The sequence below is a fragment of the Desmodus rotundus genome, chromosome 3 (assembly GCF_022682495.2).
Source record: "Desmodus rotundus isolate HL8 chromosome 3, HLdesRot8A.1, whole genome shotgun sequence".
NCBI lineage: Eukaryota > Metazoa > Chordata > Mammalia > Chiroptera > Phyllostomidae > Desmodus > Desmodus rotundus.
In genome coordinates, this window is record NC_071389.1 from 76,733,559 (window position 1) to 76,760,638 (window position 27,080).

At 40.5% G+C, this 27,080-nt stretch overlaps 1 protein-coding gene and 1 pseudogene across 1 annotated transcript in view; both read right to left on the reverse strand.

The window, feature by feature from the left end:
* GMPR (guanosine monophosphate reductase) overlaps window positions 1–3,185 on the reverse strand; it is a 40,973-nt gene extending 37,788 nt beyond the window's left edge. Inside the window, exon 1 of the mRNA XM_024565418.3 lies at window positions 2,925–3,185. Coding sequence (XP_024421186.1) covers window positions 2,925–3,011 — 87 coding nt within the window. The 5' untranslated portion in view covers window positions 3,012–3,185. The remainder of the gene's footprint in view (window positions 1–2,924) is intronic.
* A 23,279-nt stretch (window positions 3,186–26,464) lies between these two features.
* On the reverse strand, window positions 26,465–26,797 carry LOC112309411 (large ribosomal subunit protein eL33 pseudogene; annotated as a pseudogene).
* Window positions 26,798–27,080: the final 283 nt, after the last annotated feature.

Below are 27,080 nucleotides of genomic sequence, written 5' to 3' on the forward strand. Positions count from 1 at the left end.
TAGTAAAATAATCTGTAAAGAGCTTGGACTGCAACCCAGATTTCCTTTTTCCCAGCCCTGTATCCTCTCCATCCGCCATGTCTCTTCCCTGGCTGAGGCCTGATCGGGCCGGACCAGAACTCTTCCCACGGGACCACTGCTGAGAAACTACCTCAGAATTTCAAGGAGATGCAGCACCCACTGCGTCATGTCCTGCTTCCCTGTCCTGGGACAAGTGGCCAGTTTTCCGATGCAAATTCTCCTCAGTATCTGACTTCCAAAGTCATAGTTCTATTAAGTTTTTGTTTTTCTATTTAAAAAAAAAAATTCTTACTAGCATAAGGACTAAGTGGGGACATCTGAGCCAGAAATGGGTCCTGAAGAAGAACACATTCAGTGCATTCAGGGAATCAAAGGCGTGCAGGCTCCAGGTCTATCAGACAAAGACAAGCTCTTGCCTCAGTCACCAAAGGTCGATTCCTCAGGAACGATGACCCAAATGCCCCTTCCCACAGCCCTGTGGCACTTTGTTCTTGTGCGCCGGGGCTCGTGAAGACATGGGTGAAGGCCATGAATGCACAGCCAGTTGAGAAATGAAGGTTGCCCATCTGGTACCACCACTGAGAGGCCACCTGGGCCATCTCCACCCATACCCCTTCCTTCTGGAAGGTAACTTCAAATTCATTTTATGTGACACTCGTGGAAATGCCCTAACAGGAATACTCCAACTTCCAAGTGGGACATCACTTTCCCTCCATTTCCTGTTCACCAGGCCTGGCTCAAAGCAAAACTGTTTCCGTAATCAATCTTATCAATAGTCAAAACTCTCCCTTCTTAGCCAGACTCTGCTCTCATGGGGAATGTTTTCCGTCCTGGCTCCACTCAGATCTGCTCTCTGGTTCAGCTCAAAGTTGGTCATTTACCAGTCATTTACGACCCAGCCCTGAAACTGCATTCAGGTATGACTTCTGCCGGAGGGCTTACATGTGGCTTTTATCTGATTGTGCAATGAAAAGTTTTTAATCTGAGGACAAAAACATTTCAGGCATCCACAAGCAAACTGAGAAAACATTGAGAGGGGATTAGAAGCCTGACTAGATCTAGGCCTGACTACATCCCTCAACACCAGTGAAGCGGGCAGTCAGGTTGTGAGGGGTAGCCAGCCAAGCAGCTGCCTGGGACACCAGGAAGCTAAACTATTACAGGAACCAACTGGAAAGGCAACGCCAGTTAGCTCAGGTTTCCAGGCACAGAGCTGGCAAACTCCCACAAAAGTAGAAATATGAAAACCTTTCCCAAGGACACAGAGTTCTCATTACAATGTGTACATGTAACTTGTAAGGCGCTATCAGAGGCTGAAACATTAATAGTTTCAATCAGCCCAAATTATGAAACCAAATGATGTCATACTATTCCCTAGGAAAGAGTAATTCATTCTATTATGTAAATTCAAAATGCTGTACCTTCTCAAGATGTTTCCTAGTTCAGAAAATACATACAATATATCCTTGTTTTAAACATATAATTTTTCTTAATAGTTTCTCTCTACTAAGTGAATTCTGAACAAATATTTAAAGAATATTGAGACCACCAAATTATGAGTCTGCCTAGAATGCCCACATCTCGTCTTAGTCTGGCCTTAGGTACTGACCACAGCTTACACTTGGGGAGGGCCAGGCCAGCCATGCAAACTGTCTGTTTTTCTTCCTTGAGTCTGCCCCACTCTTTAGCACCCGGAAGAAAATGATGCAGGACAGGCACAGAGTCACCCAACCTAGGCTAGCCTGATGAGGGTTACCCATTCCCCTGCTGCCTTCTCCACTCCTGTCCTGTCCCATCCTCTCCTGCTGCAGGCTGCCAACCCTCCTGCTTGAGAAGGTGACTTGGTTCTGGTCACTGGCAGGAGGTCTCTCTAATCCAAACAAGCCCCTGGCTGGCAGCACCAGGCACTGCAGCTGGGCCTGGGCATCGGTGGGCAGCCCGCCGATTTATTTATGGTTTTTAGAGCCGAGTGTAAGGAATAGTGAGCTGGCTCAGCCTCCTCTGGTTTATTCCCGCGGCCCCAGCCTTCAGACCCAGTCCAGTTTCCTCACCCTCCTCTTCCGCTCTCAGCAGACCAGGCAAAGCCATTGTCACCAGCACACACCACTCCATGGAACTCTGCCTTTACCCTTCAGAGTCTGACCTTCCTCCTCAACAACAGGGGCATCCTTACCCCCACCCAGAGGCTATTTCCAGCCCAGTGTCCACCTGTTCTTCAGGCTTGGATCCAGTTTCCCACCCAGCCCCACGCTTGCACCCCAGTGCTCTTAGCTTCTCTAGGACTGAATTGGACTTTGGCTGTCCAGTTAGAGGAGGGGTGCCACCAGACACAGGTCCCCAGCCTCACTCCCAGCATGGTCACTGAAATGCAGAAAGTACACCCCGAACTTTTCGTCCTGAAGTTTCCCAGTTATCTTAAAGAAATTCTATTGCTGGATCTGACTCTCAACCAGCAGCAGTTTTCCGCTGAGACAGTGCCAAAATCACAAGGATCTTCCCTTGTTTTTCCTCTCCTTTCATGATCTGGCTCCACTGTGTCCTCTTCTCCCTAAATGCACCCGTCCAGCCTCCCCACACTTTCTCAGCACTTGGTCACTTCATCTTTGCTCCTCCATGGTCTAGTTCTAAAGTGTACTTCCCCTGGCCAACCCCGCCGGCCGGATTTAGAATTGTAGGCCCCAGCTGGGCCCCTTGAAGACATCTCCTGTCCTGGCAGGGAACCAGCTGGCTTTCCCTTCCTCAGCTGGTGGAGAGGGAGCCGGCACAGGGGTGGGCACCCCTGCCACCCTCAGACACAGAAAAGCTGGCAAGGTATTATTACCACAATGCACTGCCTTCCACCCACCTCCCCTGCGCCACCCTGGAAAATATCCCATCCCACTGCGGCTTTCAAAGAGCCCCACCTCTGCTCGGCTCCTGAGGCTGCTTCGCTTAGGTCGGAGCAGGACATCCTTGAAGTCCAGCTTGAGGTCGGCATCGATGCGGGGCATGGTGCGAGAGACGAGCAGCCCGAGGCCAGCGGCTCCTTCCTGAGGCCCCTGCGAGCGGGGCGGGGATGTCCCCGAGGCAGGCCAGGGGACTTGGACACAGGGGGCGGGAGTGCGGTGGAGCGTGGGGCCTGTGCAGGGCAGGGATGAGGGGATGAGGTGCGGAAGGCTGAGCTCGCTTGCTGCGCCCTTATGGCCGCTGGCACCCCTGTGGCGCTCCGCCCACCTCCACTCCGCCTTGGCCGGGCCCCGCCCCCGCGCCTGGCGCTGGCTGGAAAGAGGAAGGGGAGGTCCAGCAGGTTACGGACACACCAGTGGCTATTAAGTCCACTGCATGTGTGACACTTGTAACAAGCCCGTTCCCACCCTCCCAGCCCTCCATTTACAGTCCAGTTCGTTGTGGCGCTGGAATTGGTGCTGAGGGGGAGGAAGCAGGCATGGACATCCTCTTGTCTGTCACCCAGGACGCCCCCATAGGGAGGAGAGACTTGGCCTGCGCAAGGGAAAGGCCACTGCTTGAGAGGTTTTGCTTCTTTCTCTAGTTTCAAGCCCGGTGTGCCTACCAGGCGCTGAGTCACACCTTCACATGCCAAAAAATAAATCTCTGGGAAGCCAAATAGAATTAAGGAAAAGAGTATGGGTAGATAAATGGGATTGTTGAAACAATTTTTGAATTTCAGGGGTAAGTTGTTTGGTTGTTTTTAATAAAAAGCAGTGAAGTCCATAGTCACCACAGATCCTGGGATTGGAGGGCCCCCTGAATCCCTTCTCTGAGGGTTACCAGTGATGTCAGTTTATTTTTAATTCACTTGTTGACCTTCAGAGCCTTTGGGAGTTTAGGAATGTGCTTAAGTGTTTGGCCTGCACTTTCTCATTCATTCCCCCAACAACCCAACAAAGAAGGAGCCATTTTGCAGATTAGGAAGATGAGGCTCATATACATGAAATACCTTGCCTGTGGTCCCAGTAAAAGATGTGAATACCTCAGTTCTTTCTTAGCACACAATACAAATTTAACTGAACCGCTTCTGCTCTGGGACCTTTCTCTGCCTGACTCAAAAGCCTGGCACCACCTACTTCTAGATGAAGGGAGTCACTTAATTTCTCTAAATCTCAGTTTTCTCATAGGCTAAAAAAAAGAGGGGAAGAAAAAGACATTGCTGTCCTCTCCCAGGCTTATATGAGAATTACATTTTTGTGTGTGTGTGTGTGTGTGTCTGTGTGCTAAGATGCATGCATGCCTATGGACACACACCATGCAAATCCCATAGTTGCTCAATAAACAGTAGCTATTTGGGGGTGAGGGTCAGATGTTACAGAATGTGCATTAAGCTTTATAGCCTCAAACTAGATTGCTAACTGCCCAAAGGCAGGACTCTTATTTTCAGTTGTCTGCAGCCTGGAACTGTTTCAATGAACTCATATTGTGTATGGCTGACTGTAAAGACACATCACAATATTCATTCAACACAAATGTCTTCAAATGATCAAGGTTATAGAGGAGGAAAACTAATATTTCTTTTATCTCTCTAAATTCTTCTAGCAGGTCTAACAATCAAATGAAGACAAGACAGGTTAACTGAAGAAAATTTATTTATTACCAAGTTTATTACATATGTACATACAGAGGCAAAATAACCAAGTTTATTACAAATGTACATACAGAGGCTCCATGAGACTGTGGGATTCAAGGACAGATCCAATGAAGCCTCAAGGCTTATAAATTGGTACTGTGATTTGGGACTTCAAAGGACAAGAAGGCACTCCACATGGAGATGGAAGAGCAGAGGTTTAGTGACTACATGTTTGCTGGGCCACCTGGAACGATGGAATACAGAGATGACTTTGATCAAAGGAGTCTTGCTAGGTTCCGCCCTGCCTATCACACCCCCACTAGTTCATGTTAACCTGCAGTTATATATGATGTTACCCTCCCTTCCAGGAGCAGGCCCTCTTAAATTCTTTTATGCAATTAGGAAGAAGTTTAAAGGCTTTTCCCTAGTATTTTGTTTCTTAAAAATAATCAGTATAAAGTCGCCCATATCCCCAAGAAGTGTATTTTGGGGTGGCAAGTTCTTAGCCCATCCCACTGGCTCCCATAATCTTTGTTCCACAGGAAGTCCTGGAAGTTTCATGGAAGGAAATGAAAGTTACCAGGCAGGGAATAAAAGTAACCACAATAAGTCCAGCCAACAAAAATTTATGAGTCTTATCAAATCACTAGGAGCCAGCCAGATATGCTGCTTATTTCCAAAGTAGAGAGGGAACCTAATTCTGATCTTGAGTTCCTAATTAAAAACAAAATAAAAGTAATATACAATTACTATATAATATGATTATTTAAAAATTACTCTCCCAAAAGGGAAAAGAACGTAGCATTGTTAGGCATCTGCCTGAGGTAATGTACAGGAGGAGTGAGGGCTTTATATTTATTGTTAGAAGATTGATTTAAAGGAAAAGCATCCTTAGGTTGAACTTGCTCATGTACCTCTCCTCTTGGTTTCTTGTCCACTCCCTTTATATTAGAACAAAAACACAGCTCACATTACACCTTAGGTTCCTTCTCCTTGTGGAATATTTCATCACATCTGCTCTCTTCTCAGGCACAAAACCACATTCCTATGGGGTCAACATAAGTCCCTGATTCTCCACACCAAACTAGACTCCTTTAAGTGTCCATTGCACCTTCTACATAAGGCTGCTGTACTTCTTACACTAATAATAATAGTAAAAGTCACTTCTCAGTACAAGGACTTCCCCTAAAATTTCTGACTGACTAGACAAAGCCATAAGAAAGATCTAGAAGCCAATTTGTTAACATTGTACTGTCTAATGGTACAGTGGCACCAAAAATCACATAAGAATATAACTCCAAAGTCATGTGACGTAAATCCCACTGGATTACAGTGGTAATCATTTTACATATTCACAAATTAAGTTTCCTAATTTTTTAAAAGGATTTCTACACCTAAATTCATGAGAGACGTAAGTCTGTAGTTTTCTTTTGCTGTCTTTATCAGGGAACTAGTGCCCTCACAGAATGAGCTTAGGAATGCGCTTTCACTCTGTTTTCTGAAAGCGCAGATATAGGATTGGGATTAGTTCTTTAAATACTTAAGAAAGTTAACCAGTGAGCTAAAATTAAGTGGAATAATAGGATTGTTTATTGTTGATAGATAAGCATCCCTCAAAAACCAGTAGTAGTTAAAATTAAGTATTAAAAAGTTGGAGATATTTCAAAATTATAATTTGTAATATAGAAATAGAAAGTGCATATTTGATATTTTATGTATTTGCAATGTTTGAGAAAATTTATACTATTGAATTAACTATTGGCTTTCTAATGCCAATTCAAAATATATACTTGAGTAATTGATTTAAACGTGAGTGGAAAGGAAAATGTATTAAAGTTATATAGATTGTTAGGACATTTCAGAGAACATAAGTTTCCCATATGATATTTATAGAAGCTGGTAAGTTGGGAAAGTTCAGCTAGTTGATTGGTTCACTGCTTTACCATACACAGTCATTGCTGAGGAGCTTGTGAAACATGGGTAATGCCTCAGTAGGTCTGGGGTGGACTTTTTAAAAATGTATTTGTTTTTATTTTTTATGCTATTACACTTGTTCCCACTTTCTCTTTCTCCAACTCTTCCCAACCCCACTTTCTCCCCTCCCCACACCAGTCCCCTTATTATTGTCTGTGTTGTGAATAAGTGTTCTTTCGTTAATCCCTACACCATCTTTCATCCTATTCCCCCCCCCACCCCAGCCCTCTACGGCCACCTTTCCAGCAGCTGTTAGTCTATTTAATGTATCAAAGCTTCTGTTAACTATTTTGTTCGTTAGATTCCACATATCAGTGAGATCATGTGGTATTTTTTTTCTTTTATTGGCTAATTCATTTAGCATAATTTTCTCCAGGTCCATCCATGTTGTTGCAAAATGGAAGAGTTTCCCTTTTTCCTGCTGTGTAATATTCCATTGTGTAAATGTACCACAGTGATTTTGCATTTGTTAGCATTCATGATAATCACCAGGAATGTTGAGAAAAATGCATATTTTGCTGCAGTAGGTCTTGGGTGGGACTAGAAGTTTTCACATATCTAGCAAGTGCCTAGGTGAAGAAGCTACAGTTCCATGCACCACACTGAGTAGTGCAGGGTTCCAGAATGAATCGCCCCAAGATGTGCCTCTGTGATACACAGATTGTTTTGAGCTAAAGGCAACTTTAGCCTCAGGCTCAAGAGAAACTTCCAGCTGAGGGACAACTGTGTCTCCATTGTTTATTTATTTTCATAATGGTTTTATTGAAATATACTTCACAAACCATACAATTCACCTGTCTAGAGTATACAAGTCAACAATTTTTAGTCTGTTTAGAGTTGTGTAATCATCATCACAATCCATTTCAGAACATCTTCATCACCCCAAAAGAAACCAGTACCATCAGCATCTACTTTCGCATTTGTGCACTTTGCTCCTACCCCCCACAGTCTTAGGCAACCATTAATTTACTTTCTATCTCTATGGATTTTTTAAATTCTGGACATTTTACATAAATTGAATCATATAATATGTAGTCTTTTGTGACTGGCTTCTTTCACTTAGCATAATTTTTTCAAGGTTCGCCTATGTTGTAACATGCATCAGTACTTTATTTCTTTCATTGGCCAAATAGTATTTAGTCTCCTTAAATTTTGCATGCTAAATGCCTCGCTTGCTTCCCCCTAGACAAGTTCATCCTGTAACTCAAGTTATCAAGTAATGATAAAAGGCTTTTCTGAATTTCCAGAGAATTCTGGCTAGAGGAGGATCACATACCTCCATGACAACATCTATAGTTTCCTGAGCTAAGATTCTGGAATGGTGTGTTTCTTTTGAAGAGCTTTGAACATTAGTATCATAACTGAGAAGTCACTGATCCACATTCCACAAGGGCCAGGCAAGAGGTCACATCCAACTCTGCATTCCAAATAATATTTATGTGCTGGGCTTCTCAGGGGGGGGTTGATTTATGGCCAAGCAGAAATAGAGCAGGGATGAATATAAATAATGAAGGGCTTTGGGTATAAGAGCAAAGCCACTTGACCTGTCTGTTCCTCTGTATTTCTTCACCCTTAAACACACCACAACCTTCTCCCCTGCGTACATGCATGCACACATGCTCTTGAAACATGCATCTAAATTTCTGAATTGTCAATTGCATTAGTGTACCCACAGTAAAGGCCACAAGCTGACAGCCCATGCAGGATATGATTTCTCTGAACAGCAGGGTGTTTTTTAATATTTTGAACTACTTGCCAACATTTAAAACTTGAGAATTTTCACATTGAAAATCTGAAGGACTAGGTCACTTTTCCAAATTTGGAGGCCTGCCATGATGGGTCATCATCCTCTCAGAGGAATACCATCAGCTAGAGGTAATCAGCATTGTGTGCTTGGATGGGGCAGATGGTCTCTAATGCACAAACCATTGACCACCACTCCTAGCACATATGAGAGGGGACCCAAAAAACTGGAATCTATTTATAAAAAGTTATGTATTCTTACATGTTTAAACTTCAATAATCTTCAAAGTACTCTCCATTTGATGCAATACACCTACTGAGGCATTTTTTTCACTGCTCAAAACAGTTTTTGAATTCGTCGATTTTGATGCCCTTTAGTGTTTCTGCCATTTTTTGTTTCACCATTGAGGACTTTTTTTCATCTGGGGAAACAAGAAAACAGTCACTTGGGGTGAGATCGGGTGAATAGGGAGGGTGGGGCACGAGGTCATGCTGTTTTTTTGGTCAAAAACTGCCGATCACTCAGTGTGATGTGGGCAGGTGTGCTTATAAAACCCCCATCAGAAAATAGGCAAATATATTGAAGAGTCTTCAAAAAAATTCACTGAAGCTGAATGCAGTCTGTCACACCACCAACTGGTACACTGATGCAGATGGGTTCCTATTGAGAAACATCGATCAACCAACATGTAACCTAGGTGTGTGCCATGACCGGGAATGAAATCTGCAACGTTTCTGGTGTATGGGACAATGCTCCAGTCAACTGAGCCACCTGGCCAGGGCTGATTCTATCTGTTACACAACACTAGAGATTAAAATATATGATGGTTTTATTAAGGTTACTATTATGAGTCAATATTAGTCTGGTATAATCACCTCATTACCATCTTGGTAATCCCATTTCTTTTTATTAAAATCTTCAGTGTCGGCAGAAAGAAGTGAAACTGTCGTTATTTGCAGATGACATGATACTATATATAGAAAACCTTAAAGACATCACCAAAAACTATTAGAATAAATGAATTCAGTCAAGTTGCAGGATATAAAAATCAATATACAAAAATCTGTTGCATTTTTATATACCAATAACAATCAGAAGGAGAGATTAAGAAAACAGTCCCATTTACAATTGCATCAAAAACATAAAATACCTAGGAATAAATTTAACCAAAGAGGTGAAAGACCTTTACTCTGAAAACTGTAAGAGAATGAAGAAAGAACTTGAAAAGAATAAAATTAAATGGAAGGATATACCATGCTGATTGATGGGAAGGGTTAACATTATTAAAATGTCTTTACTCCCTAAAGCAATATACAGATTCAATGCAATCTCTATTAAAAACCCAATGACATTTTTCTTAGAATTAGAACTAATCCTAAAATATATATGAAACCACAAAAGACCCTGAATAGTCAAAGAAAACTTGAGAAAGAACAAAGCAGGAGGTATAGTGCTCCTTGATATCAAACTATACTACAAAGCTACAATTATCAACACTATGGTACTGGCATAAAAACAGATATGTAGATCAATGAAATGGAATAGAGCACCCAGAAATAAATCCTCACTTATATGTTCAATTAATCTATTGAACAAAGGAGACAAGGATATGCAGTGAGATAGAGTCACTTCAATAATTGGGGCTGGAAAAACTGAATAGATAACATACCCCCCCCAAAAAAAAACAAAAAAGAAAGGAAGAAAGAAAGAAAGAAACTGAACCACTTTATTATATCATATGCAAAAATAAACTCAAAATGGATTAAAGACTTAAATGTAAGACCTGAAACCATGAAACTTCTAAAAGAAAATAGAGGCCATAAACTCTTTGACATAGGTCTTAATAATATCTTTTTACATATGTCTTCTTAGGCAAGGACGTTAAAAGAAAAAATAAACAAATGGGACTACATCAAGCTAAAAAGTTTTTGCACAGCAAAGGAAACAATCAACAACATGAAAAGGCAACCTATTGAATGGAAGAAGATGTTTGCAAATGATACATCCCAGAAGAGGTTAATATCAAAAATATATAAAGAACTCATACAACTTAACACTGAAAGAACACCCCCAAAACAGTCCAGTTAAAAAATGAGCAGAGGACCTGAATAGACACTTCTCCAAGGAAGCCATACCAATGGCCAATAGACATGTGAAAAGATGCTCAACACCACTAATCATCAGAGAAATGTAAAAAACAAACAAAAACCCACAATGAAATACTACCTCATACTCGTCAGAATGTCTGTCATAAAAAAATCAATAAATAGCAAGTGTTGGTGAGAATGTAGGGAAAAAAGGGACCCCTTATTACACTCTGTTGGTGGGATTGTTACTGAACATCAGTTGGGGGCCTGCTTCCTCCTTTGACCTCACCACCCTGTTTCTAAGAACACCGTGGCCTGCTTTACCTTCCTTGCTTCTTGGGCATTGTAAACTTTAAAGGGAATGTCTACCAGCTGTGAGGAATTCATTCCCAGTGCCCCACCTAACTTCTGCAGTTTCCTTCTAATATCCAGGGCACCTTGCCCAATGAAAGTCATGTTTACCATCCTCACATATTCTGGTGCCTCTGGGTCAGCATCAGTGTGCTTTCAATAAGCCTGATAGATCTCCTCAAAAATTTCTGGAGGGTCCTCATCTGGTCTTTGTTGAATGGCCAGTATCATATTTAGTCTCTTCTATTTGGGCACCCCATAACAGAAAGTTATGTTCCAGGAAGGCTAGGCCCCTACGATTTGGGTTCCGGTTAGGCTCTGTCAAGGGAATTGCCCCAGCTATGTCTGGGGTCCCATCAGGATTCTCTTGGTGGAGACGTTGGGCCTCTTCATTAACGCTATTTATAACCATCTGTCCCTCATCTGTGGATAACAAGATATTTAGGAGAGTCTATACATCTGCCCAGCTTAGATGATGAGTGGCAAAAACAGTGTCCATAATATCTGCCATTCTCTGAGGATCATCTCTATTCAAAGGGTTGGAGTTTTTCCAATTCAGTAAGTCTGAAGTGGAGAATGGAGTATGGGCCCAATAGTAGCCAGCAGGCTGGCCTTCCTGATTTACTCCACCAGTAGGATATTGCCTCAAAGGAAAACTGCCTTGCTCTGGATAGGGATGCCCCCTAGCCAAATTGGGTACCATGATGGGTCTTTGAGAGGGAGACCCATCCCTCATCACACTGAGGTGGAGCCATTGGCTCTTTGATCCCTACTTCGGGGGCAGCTTGTGAAGGGGATGGTGGTGAGAAAGCTCCTCCTGCCACCAACCCTGGGTCCCCTGGGTTCAGAATATTGATGAGGTTTATCTCCTTGTTCTCCCTTTCTTCCTGTGTCTTACTATCAAGAAAGGGTTTTGAGGCCTCCTCCCTTCTCTGTACCATCAAGCAATTCTCTGTCCCTGGCAAAACCCTATTATACAATACAAATACATTGACATAACGAATTTCATCCCATCTGTCTAACTGTTGGCAACACTGTTCCAATTGTGTGATGGTACAGTAACTTAGGGAGCCACGCATGGGCCACCTTTCCTCACAGTCCAAAACATACGTAGGCCACACAGTATTACGGTAATTAATCAATACCTCCTTGGACACTGGATAATGGCAGTACATGCTCCAGTCTGTCTGCCAAAATCCTACCCAGGGGGCTCCCTCTAGGAGCCAGCACAAAACCGCCCTTATTAGCCCAGACATCCAGGCCAAAAGCTATAACCAGAATAACCCAAGAAACCTGAGAACACATAAAGAAAACTGGTATCCACAACTCCATTATTCCAAAGAGTACTCACAAGCAAATCTTCTGCTAACCTATCTCACAAACCGTGGTTCCCACACAATGGCTTTCCCAAAGCAGTCCTCACCTGGACCTTGTTTCATGGTCTTTCCCAGACCTGTTTCCTTTTCACCAGCGAGGCATGTTCAGGTGGCCAGCACCTCAAGTGAGCGTGCAGAGGAACTCCTGAAGACTGGGAAACTCCGCAGTCCCATTCTTGAGGTTGACCAGCCACAGGCGGCTAGGGTCCCACCAGAGTTGCCATTCCTGCTGCCAAACAGCAAGTGGGGTCCTTCTGCCCACCACCACCCTCCAGGCAAAATTCCAGAGGCAAAGGTTTGGTGATAAAGAAAGGAGTCTTTATTCAAAAGCTTTACAATTTTGGAATAGCAGCTTTCCACAAGCATGTCACTTAAGCTTATCAATGAAGGCTAAACTCTAACACCTGAGTTCTCCTATCATTCCCCTGTTAGTTTTAATTATCTTAGTTCTATAGGGTTAGTTTACAAAATAAACAACATAAGATACAAAAGCTACACAATTTTGGAAGGATAGCAGGCTTCTGCCTCGGAAGTTGTCCCCTCTAGAACACCCAAAGAAGAATAACCCTGCCACCCTGTTCCAGGCCAGCCCAATCCAGGTTGGCCTGGAGTTCCTTCCCATCCAAAATCCATCCAAATACCATCTGTTGGGACATGCAGGCAGCTGCAGCACAAGCATTCAGGCATCCTCGAGGAAGAGAGCCAGCAAGCAAGTCTGAGAGCCCACTCAAGCCAGAGAGCCAGCCCTTTTTTTTTATCTCCATGCGCTCTGGAGGCATTCAGCTTCTCAGCCCATCTTGTTCTAGATTGTTCATCATTGTCTGGGAAAACTTCTATCACCCCTTCCTACTTCTCCCCAGTGATCTGATTAGATCTCTCTGTATCAGGTGGTAAACTGATACAGCCACTATGGAAAAAGGTATGGAGATGCCTCAAAAAATTAAAAATATATCTGCTCTATGACCCAACAATTCCACTTCTGCATATTTATCCAAAGAAACAAAAGTACTAATTCAAAAAAAGATAATATGCACCCTTATGTTTATTGCAGCATTATTTACAATAGCTAGGTGTCCATTAGTAGGTGAATGGATAAAGATGTGGTACATAAATACAATGGAATAATCCTGACCCATAAAAATATAATAATATCTTGCCATTTGCAACAACATGGATAGAACTAGAAGGCATTGTGCTAAGTGAAATAAGTCAGATGGAGAAAGACAAATAGCATCTGATTTTACTTATATGTCGAATCTAAAATAAACAAAACAAAACAAAAACAGACCCATAGATATAAAAAACAAGCTGATGGTTGCCAAAGAGGAGGGGAGTGGGGGATGGGTGAAATTTAAGTGAGTGAATGAATGAATGGGTGAATGAATGAATAAAGGAGATTGGCCTGACATAGGTTATCTGCAGGCATAATTTGAATGAGAGCATATAAGACAGTTTAACAGGAGCTATTGGTGGAAGACATAATGAATGACAACACACACACAAAAGGAAAAATAAAATAACATCTTCAGTGTCAGAAAGAACACAGAGGGGAAGAAAATAATCCCCCAATTAACATGTCCTGTAGGGTTTTCCTGTAAGTGTTAGCTTATATTGGGTGGTTTATTGGATATGTTTTCTTGTACATTTTTCACTGAAATGGAGGCTCCACTTCTTAACTAAATTTTGTTTCCAGCCTAGATAATGAATTGTATCTGACAAATTACTTGAACTTGCTTTTTCATGATTTTACCATAATTCCTACTTCTGAATACCATTATTAAGAAAAGTAACCCAGCAAAAGCTGACTTGGAGGATTGTGATTGGTGTGTTAGGTTTCTCTGACAGGTGTTTCTGGTCAGTGTAGGCTGATTTAAGTTTAAATTTGTGACCTGAGCAGGGCCACTGGGGAGGCCTCTATTTTATGGAGCCGATGTAGGAATTAACTTTATCAATTTCTTACCTACATTCTCTACACTTATGAGTCTGTAACCATAATTTTCCAGTAAGTACTATTGTCATCATCACATTCATAGAAACTTGAGGGAGATATAAAGGTGAGGCATTCTTCACTTGTTTTTTATTCTCAGAATGTACATAGTAATTTGGCTTAGAACAACAAGGTTAGGTTGCAAACCTTACTCGTATGTTAAATCTTCTGTTTCCTTTATTCCTCTTTCTCCTACAATTTTTAAGCCAAAGGCTCCAGCTTTGTAGCTGTGTTTTAATCGTAAAATACATGCAATTCCCTATTTACCTGGCCTATCAAAACCAGCAGGAGAGCTGCTCAGGGAAACAACCAGAGTGAGGGCTTTTCAAACCCAGACTCCATCCACAGTAAAATCAGAGAACGACCTCTGAAGTCAGAGCAACGGGCCTGTTCCAGCTCCTCTCTAGAGGCTTCGAGATGTGCTTTTACTTTAAATCTGTCTTGCTTCTTATCTGCACATTCTTCCCAGACCGTTGGTCCAGGTCAAAAGATGGGCACACCCCAATGGGCTGCGTGTGCGCAGTCGTTTCTAATGTGGCCTGTAAAGTCAGAATGCCTCTTCTGCACATGAACTTCCCTTACTGTGCTAAAATATTAACTCATTTATTTTTGTTCTTTCTTATATTTTGAAACTATTTTGGAGACTCTAATTTTATTTATTTATTCTGTTTTAGAAGCATCCTTTAAGTTTTGATTGTTGATGTTTTCTTTTGCCAGGAAAAATTGAGAAAGACTTTGAAATAAACACCAACAAAGGGATTACTAAGTAGACTGTCTAGTGTATCTTTTTAGATGAACACCACTTTTTATTGTTTTTAGGCTATTTTTAGTTGTAGAAAACTGGTAATAACGCAAATGATTCAGTGTATGTTTACCCAAATAAATGGCTGTAGATCGTTTCGATGAGGCCTGGGGCATCACTATTGTATACACTGACCTTGGTGTTGTAAGGTCCTTCTTCATCAGGACATCGCCTTTCTTTAGCGGGTATGAGAACTGGTTCAGTTCTGGAAACTGGACAGTCAATTGTGACTTTCAAAATGGGTGGCACCTTCATTCTTGATATCTGTCTCTTTGCCTCTCTCCTGCCTTCTCTCTTAGTACCTTTTCATATTAAGCAATTTCCTTCCTGGATGCACAGCTATTTGTCTCTAGAAACACTCTGTTCTACTAGCCATTTCCATAGAGTCCTCACATCCAGAAATTTGGGCTTCTAATCTTCCCTTGGAGTTATGGGCCTACCCAGCACCTAGACATGCATGGGATATGCATCCACATCCTGGCTATTACTTCTGAATCTAAGGACATTTTAGCAAGCTGAAAGGCAAGTACTAAACTATGTGGGAATGTGGCCAGGGTAACTGCATGGGATAACAATAGTTTTATTATTAACAAACATCTTTCTACTCTAGAAGGAATTCAAATTACATACAAAGAAATTTATAAGTATCGAACCCATATTTTAAGGTATTTGTACACATTTGATATTGTAAGTAGTCGTTAGGTTTAAGAGAATTTTTCCTTTTAAAGCAATGTGTCAACCTGGTGACTCCAGTTAAAAATGTGAAATTGAATAATTAAATTAGATTTTGAAGGACAGCAGAACATGCCACCCCCAAAATCCTGTGGGAATTCAAGGCAAGCCACCCCTGAATGTACCACTTTGGTATATTGATGATTTTGAGCTATAGGCACTTGAAAAACAGCAAATGCAGACAGAGGCTTTCTCTGAACTCCCCTTATCTGCCTAAAAACGGATCCTCCAAACAGAATCAGTCGTCATAAGTCCCCATTCCTCCTCTCCCCACTGGTTCCATCAGCCAGGGAAAACTGACTCACACCACAGGACAGGAGACTGGAAGTCAGCACCACACCCAGACAAACCATCACAAACTATCACACTTGTATGTATTCTTCTCAGGGCCCATTCATCTTCCCCAAAATCATTTCCTCTCCCCTAAGAGACCTACCTTCCTCCTCCTCTTTCCCTATTTAGATGATATTTAAGCCTGAATTTGAAGCCACTAATTTTTTACTCACTTTTTCCTTGGTATCTTTCATGTTTACATGAAGTATCCATGTTAATAAACTTCTGTTTGTTTTTCTCTTGTTAATCTGTTTTCTATTACAGGAGTCTCAGCTAAGAACACAGAAAGTAGAGGGAAAGTTGAAAATTATTTTTTATCCTCTGCATTTTGTTATTTTAATTTACAATCTTACCAAGTTTTTTTATGAAGAGTTGGAATATTCACAAAAACATAAAGTTCAGCATATCTATAATTTTAATTTATTATGTTTATGAGTTATATAAATACATGGGAATGTTTTATTTGTTAAGTCAATTGAAATACTAGAGGAAAGTTGAATAATTAAATTTAAATATGAGGTATAACATGTTTATAGAAATGTAATTCAATTTATGAATAGGACTAAATATTGACAAAGTCTTCTTTATTGTAAAATTTGCCAAACATAAGTAGAATAATATCATTAAGAGCCCAAATTTAAAAGCTTAAAATATTTAAGATTTTAAAAAATTTTGTAACTTTAATAAGTTATGTATTAATTGCAAAATCAGTATAATCATTTGAAGATTTTTTTTCCCTACACACAAAAACTGCCCTGCAGGGCACAAAAAAGCCCTCACATAATGTTATAACGCCCATTATCATTTGATAAAGAAGTAATTATATTTTACTGATAAAGAAATTAGGCTCATTAAGGGGAAGGAATGGACATGGTGGCAGGATCTGAACTGAGGTTCCTGGCACTAAAGTCTAAGTGCTCTCTACCCCACTGTGTTGGATAGGATCCATGAGATTCAGTTTAACCTAAAAGGATTCTAAGTGGGTAAGTTCCAGAAGTGGTGTGAAATTACCCCCTCTTCTGCTTTCTTTTATGTTCCAGCTAAAAATCAATTAGCATGGAGAATGTGCTTTTTGTAACGCGTTGTCATTGCTGGGCATTCCCGAATCAGAGTCAGACGGATGCGAGCAAGCACAGAATACGTAAGTCAAAGATCAGTCAATGGTCATTTATTGTGACCTTTATCCCAAAAAGTGCTAAAAAGGTTAAGTTTGCAGTTTCAAACAACAAAAAGTAAACACCTATACAAACAACACTCAGGCCAAGAAATAGAATATTTACAGCAACCCAGCACCTCCTACTCCCAGTCCTCACCATGGACCCTTACATTGTTCGTAGATATAAATATTATTCTGAGTTATTTGTGGCAAATTATTTCCTTTCTTTTCTTTATCATTTGATGATCAGTATGTATATTCATAAACAATTCTGTTTAGTTTTGCTTGTTTTTAAGTTTCTTCTCTAATTGTTGATGATTATAGAAATACAATTAAATTTTGTATTCAGCAAATATACTAAGTTCAGTTATTAATTATAATAGTTGTAGATGGTTTTGAATTTAGTCATGTGATCTTCAAAATTGTGACAGTTTTATTTTTACCGTTTCATCCTTACACCTTTCCTTCCTTCCTTCCTTCCTTCCTTCCTTCCTTCCTTCCTTCCTTCCTTCTTCCCTTCTTTCTTGCACTGACTGTGACTCAATTGTACCTTGGGTTTCCGGAGAACAGGCTCTGAGCTGGAGATCCGTGTGCAAGAGGATTGTTAGGGAGTGCTCTGGAGTTGATGAGGGAAGAAAAGGAAGCATGATTGAGGACTTGAACTGTGATGCAGTCTCAGCAGAGGCTCCATCCAACCTTATGGAAAGTTCTAAAGCAGGGATAACCCTTCAGATATGTCCAAACTTGGGGCAAGGAGTCAGATCTTTATACCTCCACTTTGATCAGTCATTGGATGTAAATCTCCCTGGAAGGGGGAGTGACCTTGAGGGATGCATCTCTCTCAGCCAAAGCAGTCACTTAAGGGGGCTGACTACCAAAGATATGTCTATTGGCCATCTCTAAATGTCCCCTTTGGAGGAGTGCCTATTCAGGTCCTTTGTCTATTTTTTAATTGGATTGTTTCTTTTTTTTTTTTGGTGTTGAGTTTTATAAGTTCTTTATAAATTTTGGGTATTAACCTCTCATGAAATATATCATTGGCAAATATATTCTCCCATTCAGTGGGGTGTCTTCATTTAGTTGATGGTTTCCTTTGCTATGCAAAAACTTTTTAGTTTTATGTAGTCCCATTTTTTAATTTTTCTTTTGTTTCCCTTGCCCTGGGCCAGTGTTGGGGTGGGGGGCGAGGAATGCTACAAGAAATGTCAGAGGTTATACTGCCTATTCTGTTTTCTAGGATTTTTATGGTTTTGAGTCTAACATTTAAGTCTTTAATCCATTTGGAGTTTATTCTTGTGTGTGGTGTAAGAAGGTGGTCCAGTTTCATTTTTTTGCACATATCTGTCCAATTTTTCCAGCACCATTTATTAAATAGACTATTTTTAACCCATTGTGTGTTTTTGCATCCTTCATCAAATGTTAATTGACTATAAAGGTGTATGTTTATTTCTGGGCTCTCTATTCTGTTCTATTGATCTATGTGTCTGTTTCTATGCCAGTACCACGTTGTTTTGATTACTATGACCTTGTTGCATAGTTTGATATGAGCCAGCAACAAAGTTGATTCCTCCAACTTTGTTCTTCTTTCTCAAGATCTCTGTTGCTGTTCACAGTCTTTTATGGTTCCATGTAAATTTTTGGAATATTTGTTCTAGTTCTATGAAATGTGCCATTGGTATCTTGATAGGAATTCTATTGAATCTATAGATTGCTTTGGGTAATATGGACATTTTAATGGTGGTAATTCTTCCTATCCATGAACAAGGTATATGCTTCCATTTATTTGTATCTTCTTCAATTTCTTTCTTCAGTGTCTTATAATTTTCTTATAATTGTCCTTTACATTCTTGGCTAAATTTATTCCTAGGTATTTTATTCTTTCCTTAGGCAATTGTGAATGGGATTGTTTTCTTAGTTTCCCATTCTGACGAGATCAGGTGCGTTCAGGGTGGTATGGCCAAAGACTTTAGTTTCCCATTCTGATAGTTCATTACTGGCATGTAAAAGTGCAACTGATTTCTGGATATTTATTTTATGTCCTGCTACTTTGCTAAATTCATTTATCAGTTCTAGTAGTTTTTTTGGTGAAATCTTTATGGTTCTCTATATACAGTATCTTGTTGTTTGAAAGTTATGACAGTTTTACTTCTTTCTTTACAATTTGGATGCCTTTTTTTCTTCTTCCTGTCTAATTACTGTGGCTAGGACTTCTAGTTCTATGTTGAATAAGTGTGATGAAAGCAGACATTACTAAGAGAAATAAGCCAGTCAGACAAAGACAAGTACCATATGATTTCACTCATATGTGGAATCTAATGAGCTAACTGAACTAACAAGCAAAATAGAGACAGACTCATAGGTAGAGAGCAGGTTGACAGCTCATGGGGGGGGTAGTTTGGGGATGGGGTGGAGGGATTGAACAAAAAGTTAAAAAGAGAGAGAGAAAGAACTCACTAATATGGACAGAAGCGTGGTGATTGTAGAGTGGAGGAGGGTGGGTGGAAGTGGAAGAGTGTATGGGGGGATAAGCAATGATGGAAATAATTTTTTTTAAAAATTTAAAAAATCAACTACAAAAAAACAAAGAAAAGAAATGACAACTTATGCCAGGATAGTTATCTCATTTATTTTTCCTGCCTGCCCATAATATACGTGTATGTTTGTGACCCCCGATATTCACTGAATTTGTTTCGTATGAAGAATGAGAAACTTAAATTAGCATGAGGCAGGCTGTTTCATACCTTAACTACTTTACGTCAAATGTTACACTAGCTACATGAATGCCCACATACACAATAATCCAACATGTCCAGACAAAGAGAGATTTAGATTGCTTGAAGATCAGATGTTACAAATGGAATATTCTTTACAAATGGAATATTTTTAGTTCTTGAGGAGTAATAGGTAGGGGGGAAAGATTTTATAAATCAATAGAAGTAAAGATAAAAGCAGCTTATTAAAGAAATGGGCTCTGGGTCAGTGAACCAAGTGAAAAAATAGTGGCAGCCATCTTATTTTGCACAATCTACAAGCTGCCGATAAACTGAGCTGAGAGGTGAGGGTCATTCATTAGCACCGGAGGGGGAACATCATAGTCTCATTAAACGTCTGCAGATACCAGATGCTATAAAGATATTGAGCTGCTGTTTCGGCTGAGTCTGGGGTTGTTTTTCTTGCAACCTTATTTAATAACTGCAGCCCTGAGAAGTCAAGAAGACTACAAGGAAGAAAGTAGGCTCTTGGTATGGAAAGTATGAAGAAGTTAATTATGTAGATTTCCATCGGGTTATGGGAAGAGCCTGGAGACCAGATTTGATTTGAGTTTGCCCCCTTTGTACTGGAAGAAAAACAATCTGCTGCCTGGGGAGCCCAGCATAGTTCAGTGTTTGCTTTTTTACTGTGTTGTGCTTTCAGAAAAGGACCCCTTGCCTTAAAAATCATGATAAATAAAAGTAGGATGAGGGAGAGGAGAACAGAGTGTTGAAATACTCCTGCTTGTTTGCTTCCTCCTTTTTTCCCCTCCAAATTTTCATCACCTCAAAGGAATAAAAAGAAATTAGTTATCAGCTTCACAATAGCCGTATGAAAAGCTTAACTCTTTATACTGGTCACCTTGTTTGCAAAGGCAGGAATGCAGTAGTCCTGGCCAGCTGATAGCAGACACTAGAAACTAGAGCAGGTGACACTCCTTTCATCAAAACTATCAAGAACACTGAGCAATGCTTTCGAATGAGGAGAGTCCAATAAATCATGGGGCACAGCCTTTTAGACCACTAAGCTAATAGAATAAACCAGTCTCCCTGCAACACAGTGGTTATCACCAAGAGACTTGGCAGCTTCTTCTATTTGAAAAGATTCTAAAATACTTTTACACAGTTTACCAAACATGTGCCACATACTCAGAATCTTTGTCATTCTGTTTGCTCTTTCTCAAGATACACTTCTAACTAAAATAGCTCTTTGGTGCTCCTGGGCTCTGTTACAAATACCAGAGACTCATTCTAGAAATAGAAATCAAACTGGATTGCTTTTTGTTTAAAGTTTCTTAGAGGCATTGGCAAATGATGCGATATGAATCAAATAATAAGTGTGGAATGAGATTGTCACCATCATCATAAATGCAGAGTTAATGAGGACAGAAGCCAATGGGGGGAAAGGAGGGCTCTGATTTATACCGACCTTGCATAAGTAATGATCCGTGCGGTCTGGAGAAGAAAAAAAAAAAGCACGTCTCCTCTGAGAAGATCCCGAGGTCTATAACACTTAAATAAAAATCGTAAACCAAGTATCATCTAAAAAGACCATTTGATTCACTAGCTGGCTTTTGTATCACAAGGAATGTCAGCAAAATGCTTAAGGTAAACATGCAGAGTAACCTGAAACAGCTGAGCAATAATAACAAAAGTCAGGCCCTGGCCAGGTGAGTTAGTTGGTTGGGACATTGTCCCATACACCAAAAGTTGTGGGTTCAACCCCTAGTCAGGTCACATACCTAGGTTTGGGGTTCAATCTTTGGTCAGGCTGTATGGGAGGCAACTGATCAAAATTTCTCTTCGCATTGCTCTCTCTCTAAAAATCAATAAACATATCCTCAGGTGAGGATAAATAAATAAGCGAGTAAGTAAATAAATAAATAAATAAAAGTCAGGGTGTACATTTACCATACAGCAGTAATTAGCTGTAAGAAATCTTTCACAAGTTGCAAATAAATGTCTGCAGAAGCCAGGAAAGTAAAATAAGCGTGTAAATCAGGCTGGGGGTAATACAATAGGACCTTGTTGGACCTGCCCAAACAAAAAACTAAACACTATGCTAGTTAAGCAAGGCAGGTCAGGCCGGAGAGCAAGTTTACAGCTTTGTACATAACACTGGCTTTTTCTTACTCACTACAGGCTTCTACCCTAAAATTGGTCCCTAACTGAAATCTTTGGGGACAGGTTGAGAATTTGTCCCGTTTATGAAACCAGCTCAGTGACTGAAATCACAAAATGTTTATTGAGTTGTATAATTGCATCTTTACAGAATTGCTTCCCCTGCATTGCACCCTGGTCCTCACTTTTCCGTCTTCGGGATGGTGACCATCCATTGTTTCACACAAAGTTCTCTTAACATGGACCCAAGAGAGAAATGCCTTTCAAATGTCACTTCAGGAACGGAGGAAAACTAGGGCTGTGCTCTTTACTTGTGGACGCTGTGCTGTTCATCCTTCTTTCACTATTTTGTTCCCTAGAAATCCGAGTGCCAAACTTGCAGGGCTTTTTTAGCCTTGTGTCAGGAACACGTGATACATTTCTGTGTGAAAAATTTACCTCTGGTTTGTATTATTATACTAGTATGACTTTTCTTTCTCCTTAATCCCCTGATCTATTTATCCTTTTGGGCAGATTTAAAAAAAAAAGTTGGTGTGCTATTTCACATCCACTGAGACTAGAGTATAGATTAACTGAGACCATTTCTCACTGAATGATCGAAGTTTGTGACCATGTTCTTCCATTCCCTAAACAGACATTGCTTTAGATGAACTGGAGAAGGGGAATAAAGTGTTCTTTACTGACAAGATAAAAAATTTTAAATCAATGATTTACTGCATTTTTGGTGACATTTTTATTGGGGTAAAATACATATAACATTAACCTTAGCATTTCAACAATGTTTAAGCGTACAATTCAGCAACATCATGAACATCCACAATGTCATACAACCATCGCCTTGGTCCAGCTCCAGAAAACCTCCATCACCCCAAGGAGAGATTCTGTGCTCATTAAACAATAACTCCTCATTGTCCCCCTTCTCCCAGCCCCTAGTAACCACTACTCTACTTTATGTCTTTATGAATTTGACTATTCTAGGCTCTTCATATAAGTGAAATCATATAGTATTTGTCTTTTTGTGTCTGGATTATTTCACTTAGCATAATATGTTAATCTATGTTATAGCATATACCAGAGTTTCATTTCCTTTTTAAGACAGAATAATATTTTGTAATTACTTCTGGCATTTCAAAGGTATATTAACCTAGATGCACAAGAACAATGGACAGAGCTTGCATAAAACTTTTCACTGAAGAAGCTATAGGCCTGGAGCATGACTACCCACCATGACCTGCCCCTGCCCGGTTAGTAATTTATGATCAAGCCACCCTGGGAGGTTACCCTTTGTTGTCCACATAAACAACAAACATCGATTTCTCACAGTTCTGGACACTGGGAAGTCAGAGATCATGGTGCTGACAGAGTTGGTGTCTGGTGAAAATCCCCTTCCTCATTCATAGCAGGCTTCTCACTGGAACTTCCTGGGTCTTTTTTTTAGCAGGACACAAATCCCATTCATGAGAGCTCCACCCTAGTGACTATTAATCATCTACCAAAAGCCCTACTTCCCAAAACCATCACCTAGGGAGTTAAGATTTCAACATATAAATGTGGGGGATGGGGACATAAATATTCGGTTCATTTCATTGCACTGAACCCAAAATCTGCTGCAGGACCAGCATCTCTGTAGTTGGTTTCCCACCCTGCACCGACTCTGGAAGCCTAGCTCTTTCCAACTCCATACAATGCCTGTGTGTACCACAACAGGGCAGAGAGAGCTGGAGAGTCACACAGCTCTTAAATAGTAAGTTTGGCCTGGTGGTGCTCTTTCCAGTAAAATGGCCTTGTAACTCTAAGGGATCTAGGAAATATGAAGGAACAGGCAGCATCTGTGAGCAGGAAATTTCTTTGCCTTCTGCTCATTAGTGTATGCTACCCTGTAATCTTCCTTTCCCGGTCCAGTCACAGCCCACCCACTTTTACCTTGGACTTTAACCTTCTACCTCTAAATCCACAAATTATAGTTTAATCTGATTCTTGTTCTTTGGAGCCTTCTATCTCCTGTCAGATGACCCTGCCTCTGCCCTGTCACTGGGGTACCTCACAGTTGGAATGTTTCTTCCCCAGCCTCATGCTTAATTTTGTGTCTAGTTATTTTCCAGGGGCTACCCAGCTAAGAGTGGTCTGCAGACTCCCTAAACTTTCTGTAGTTAAAATTTGAGGTACTTCCCTGGCCAGTGTAGCTCAGTTGGTTGAAGTGTCATCCTGTAGACCAAGAGGTCATGGGTTCAATTCCCAGTTAGGGCACATACCCAGGTTGCAGGTTTGATCCCTGGTCAGGGCATGTATGAGAAGGCAACTAATCAATGTTTCTCTCTTTCTCTTTCCCTAAAAAAAAGAATAATATTTTGTTGTATATATATACATACCACATTTTGTTTATGCATTCATCTTCCAATAGACATTTGGGTTGTTTCCATCTTTTGGCTATTGCGAATAATACTATTCTGAACATTATTATGAACATTGGTGTACAAGTACCTGTATGAGTCCCTACTTTCAATTCTTTGGGATATATGCCCAGAAGTAAAATTGCTGGATCACATGGTAATTCCATGCTTTGCTTTTTGAGGAACCACCAAACTATTTTCCACAGCAACTGTGCTATTTTACATTCCTATCAGCAACACACAGTGTTCCAACTTCTCTATGTCCTCATCAAAATTTTTTATTTTTTTAATAATGGCATCCTAATAGGTATAAAGTGGTATCTCTGAGATACATGTTTAATTAAAGGAGTCTGTTTACCCAATTCAACATAAACTTCTATTTTTCTTTGGGAGAAAAATTTAAAAAAACAATATTAATGAGGGTTTTGTAAGTAATATGCTAAGGTAAGAAGTTTGGACTTGACTCTGCTTCATGGTTGTTGATTTGAATTTTATATTTTATATATATTATTTTTATTGAGTTTATTGGGGTGACAGTGGTTAATGAAATTATGTAGGTTTCAGATGTGCAATTCCATAACATGTCATCTGTATATTGTATTATGTGGTGTTTACCACCACAAGTCAAGTTTCATTCCCTCACAGTTTATCCTTCCTTTACCCTCTTCTACCTCTCCCCACTCCCCTTTCCCTCTGGTAATCACCATACTGTTTGTGTCTATGATTGCTTTTTTGCTTAAACTTTTCACCTTTTCACCATGCCCCCTAACACTCCTGACCTCTGACAGCTATGAGTCTTGTTTCTATACCTATGAGTCTGTTTCTATTTTGTTTGTTTGTTTATTTTGTTCATTAGATTCCACATATAAGTGAAATCATGTGGTATTTCTCTTTCTCTGGCTGTCTTATTTCACTTAACATAATATTCTCCAGGTCCATCCATGCTGTTGCAAAAGGTAAGATTTCCTTCTTTTTTACAACTGATTAGTATTCCATTTCATAAATGTAGCACAGCTTTTTCATCCACTCATCTGTGATGGACACTTGGGCTGCTTCCAAATCTTGGATATTGTAAATAACTCTGCAAAGAATATAGGGAAGCATATATTCTTTAAAATTAGTGTTTCGGATTTTTTTGGATGTAGTCCCAGAAGGGGAATCACTGGGTCATAAGAGGTTCTATTTTTAATTTTGTTCTCATCAGAATATTTAAAACACTGCATTTAAGAGATCTAGAATTACATATTTTTAAGCAAATATTTGAAAATTGATCAATCTTTTTTTTTTTTGCTCTTTAAAATGGATTTTATTTACATATTTGAGAGGGGAGGGAGGGGAAAAAAAGAAGATGAGAACCATAGGTGTGTGAGAGAAACATTCATTAGTTGGCTCCCCTTTGCATCTTGAGCAGGGACTGAACCTGCAACCCAACCATGTCCCCCAACCCAGAATCCTTCACTTTGCCAGTGGGCCCCCAACTGTGGGGAACTGTTCCAAGCATGGGAAATGTGGCTCAGCCCCCACTCGGAAAAGCCAGTGGGGAGCGAGGTTGGCGGGCTGGACCCACATCCATGGATAAGTTCTCCAGTGGGGAATCAGGCCTGCATTGTACCCAGACTGCTATGAGACTTGCTCTTGCTGAAACTCCCTCACCCTGAATTGAGGCAGCAAATGTTTCCTGAGTATCTTCATCTTCCTAAAGTCTGTGCTAAACCACCCAAGTATGGAGTGTGAGCAACTTTCCCCTTGAGCTGTAACTTCCTTCTCTTTGAAGTAATTAGCAGTGTCCTGTCCTTTGTCCTCCTTAAAAGGTAATCACCTGTGGTGAACCTGTGCATAGTAAATGAGGATCGCCCTCGATGTAAGGAGCCCAGAAAAACAATAAAAGCCTTTCCAGGCGGGGGTCAGGGGCCCTCTCTTTAACTTGGAGAGCAGCCACGCATCCCCTTTTTCTCCACAGGATTTCTGTAGTCCGTGTGTATGTGTATATGGCAACCACAACAACAGATCTTGCAGGCCGAGATCTGCGTCACCCAACCAAGCCCCACAGTCAGGGTTGTTATTTATTTATCAATAAGTTTAAATCCTGGAGGGGTACAGCATTGCACGGATTCTGTGTTCAATGGCCTTAGCAGGAAGGTTGCTTTGGAATTTAGCATGAACCATGCCACTGTTTCCAGGAGCACGAGCTACCTTTGCCCAGATTACTCTGGTTTTGTTTGGTTTACCACCAGGAGTCACTGTGTTGTTCTTTGCTTTGTACACAAAAGCACATCTCTTTCCTACATAGAATTCAGTTTCACCTCGAGCATAAACACCTTCAGTTTTAAGAAGAGCTGTGTGCTCCCTCTGGTTCCGGAGACCTCGTTTATAGCCAGCAAAAGTGGCCTTCGACCACCGCATTCCAGACATATTTGTTGTTGTAGAAGTCCTGTTCCTGGCAGGCACCACAGGCTTCGAGATGGCGAAAAAGCCATTGATCAATATTGCAAAGTTGATTATTTTCTGAGCCTAAAGCAAGTTTCAACAAATTTTAAAACGTTGAAATCATACCCAGTGTATTCTAACACAAAGTAATTGAGTTCTAGATAAGTAAAAAAGAAAAATAAATAAATCCTTATATGTTAGAATTCAAGAAACATTTTTAAATAGCTTGTGGGTCAGTGAGAAAACCATAATGAAAATTAGAAAATTA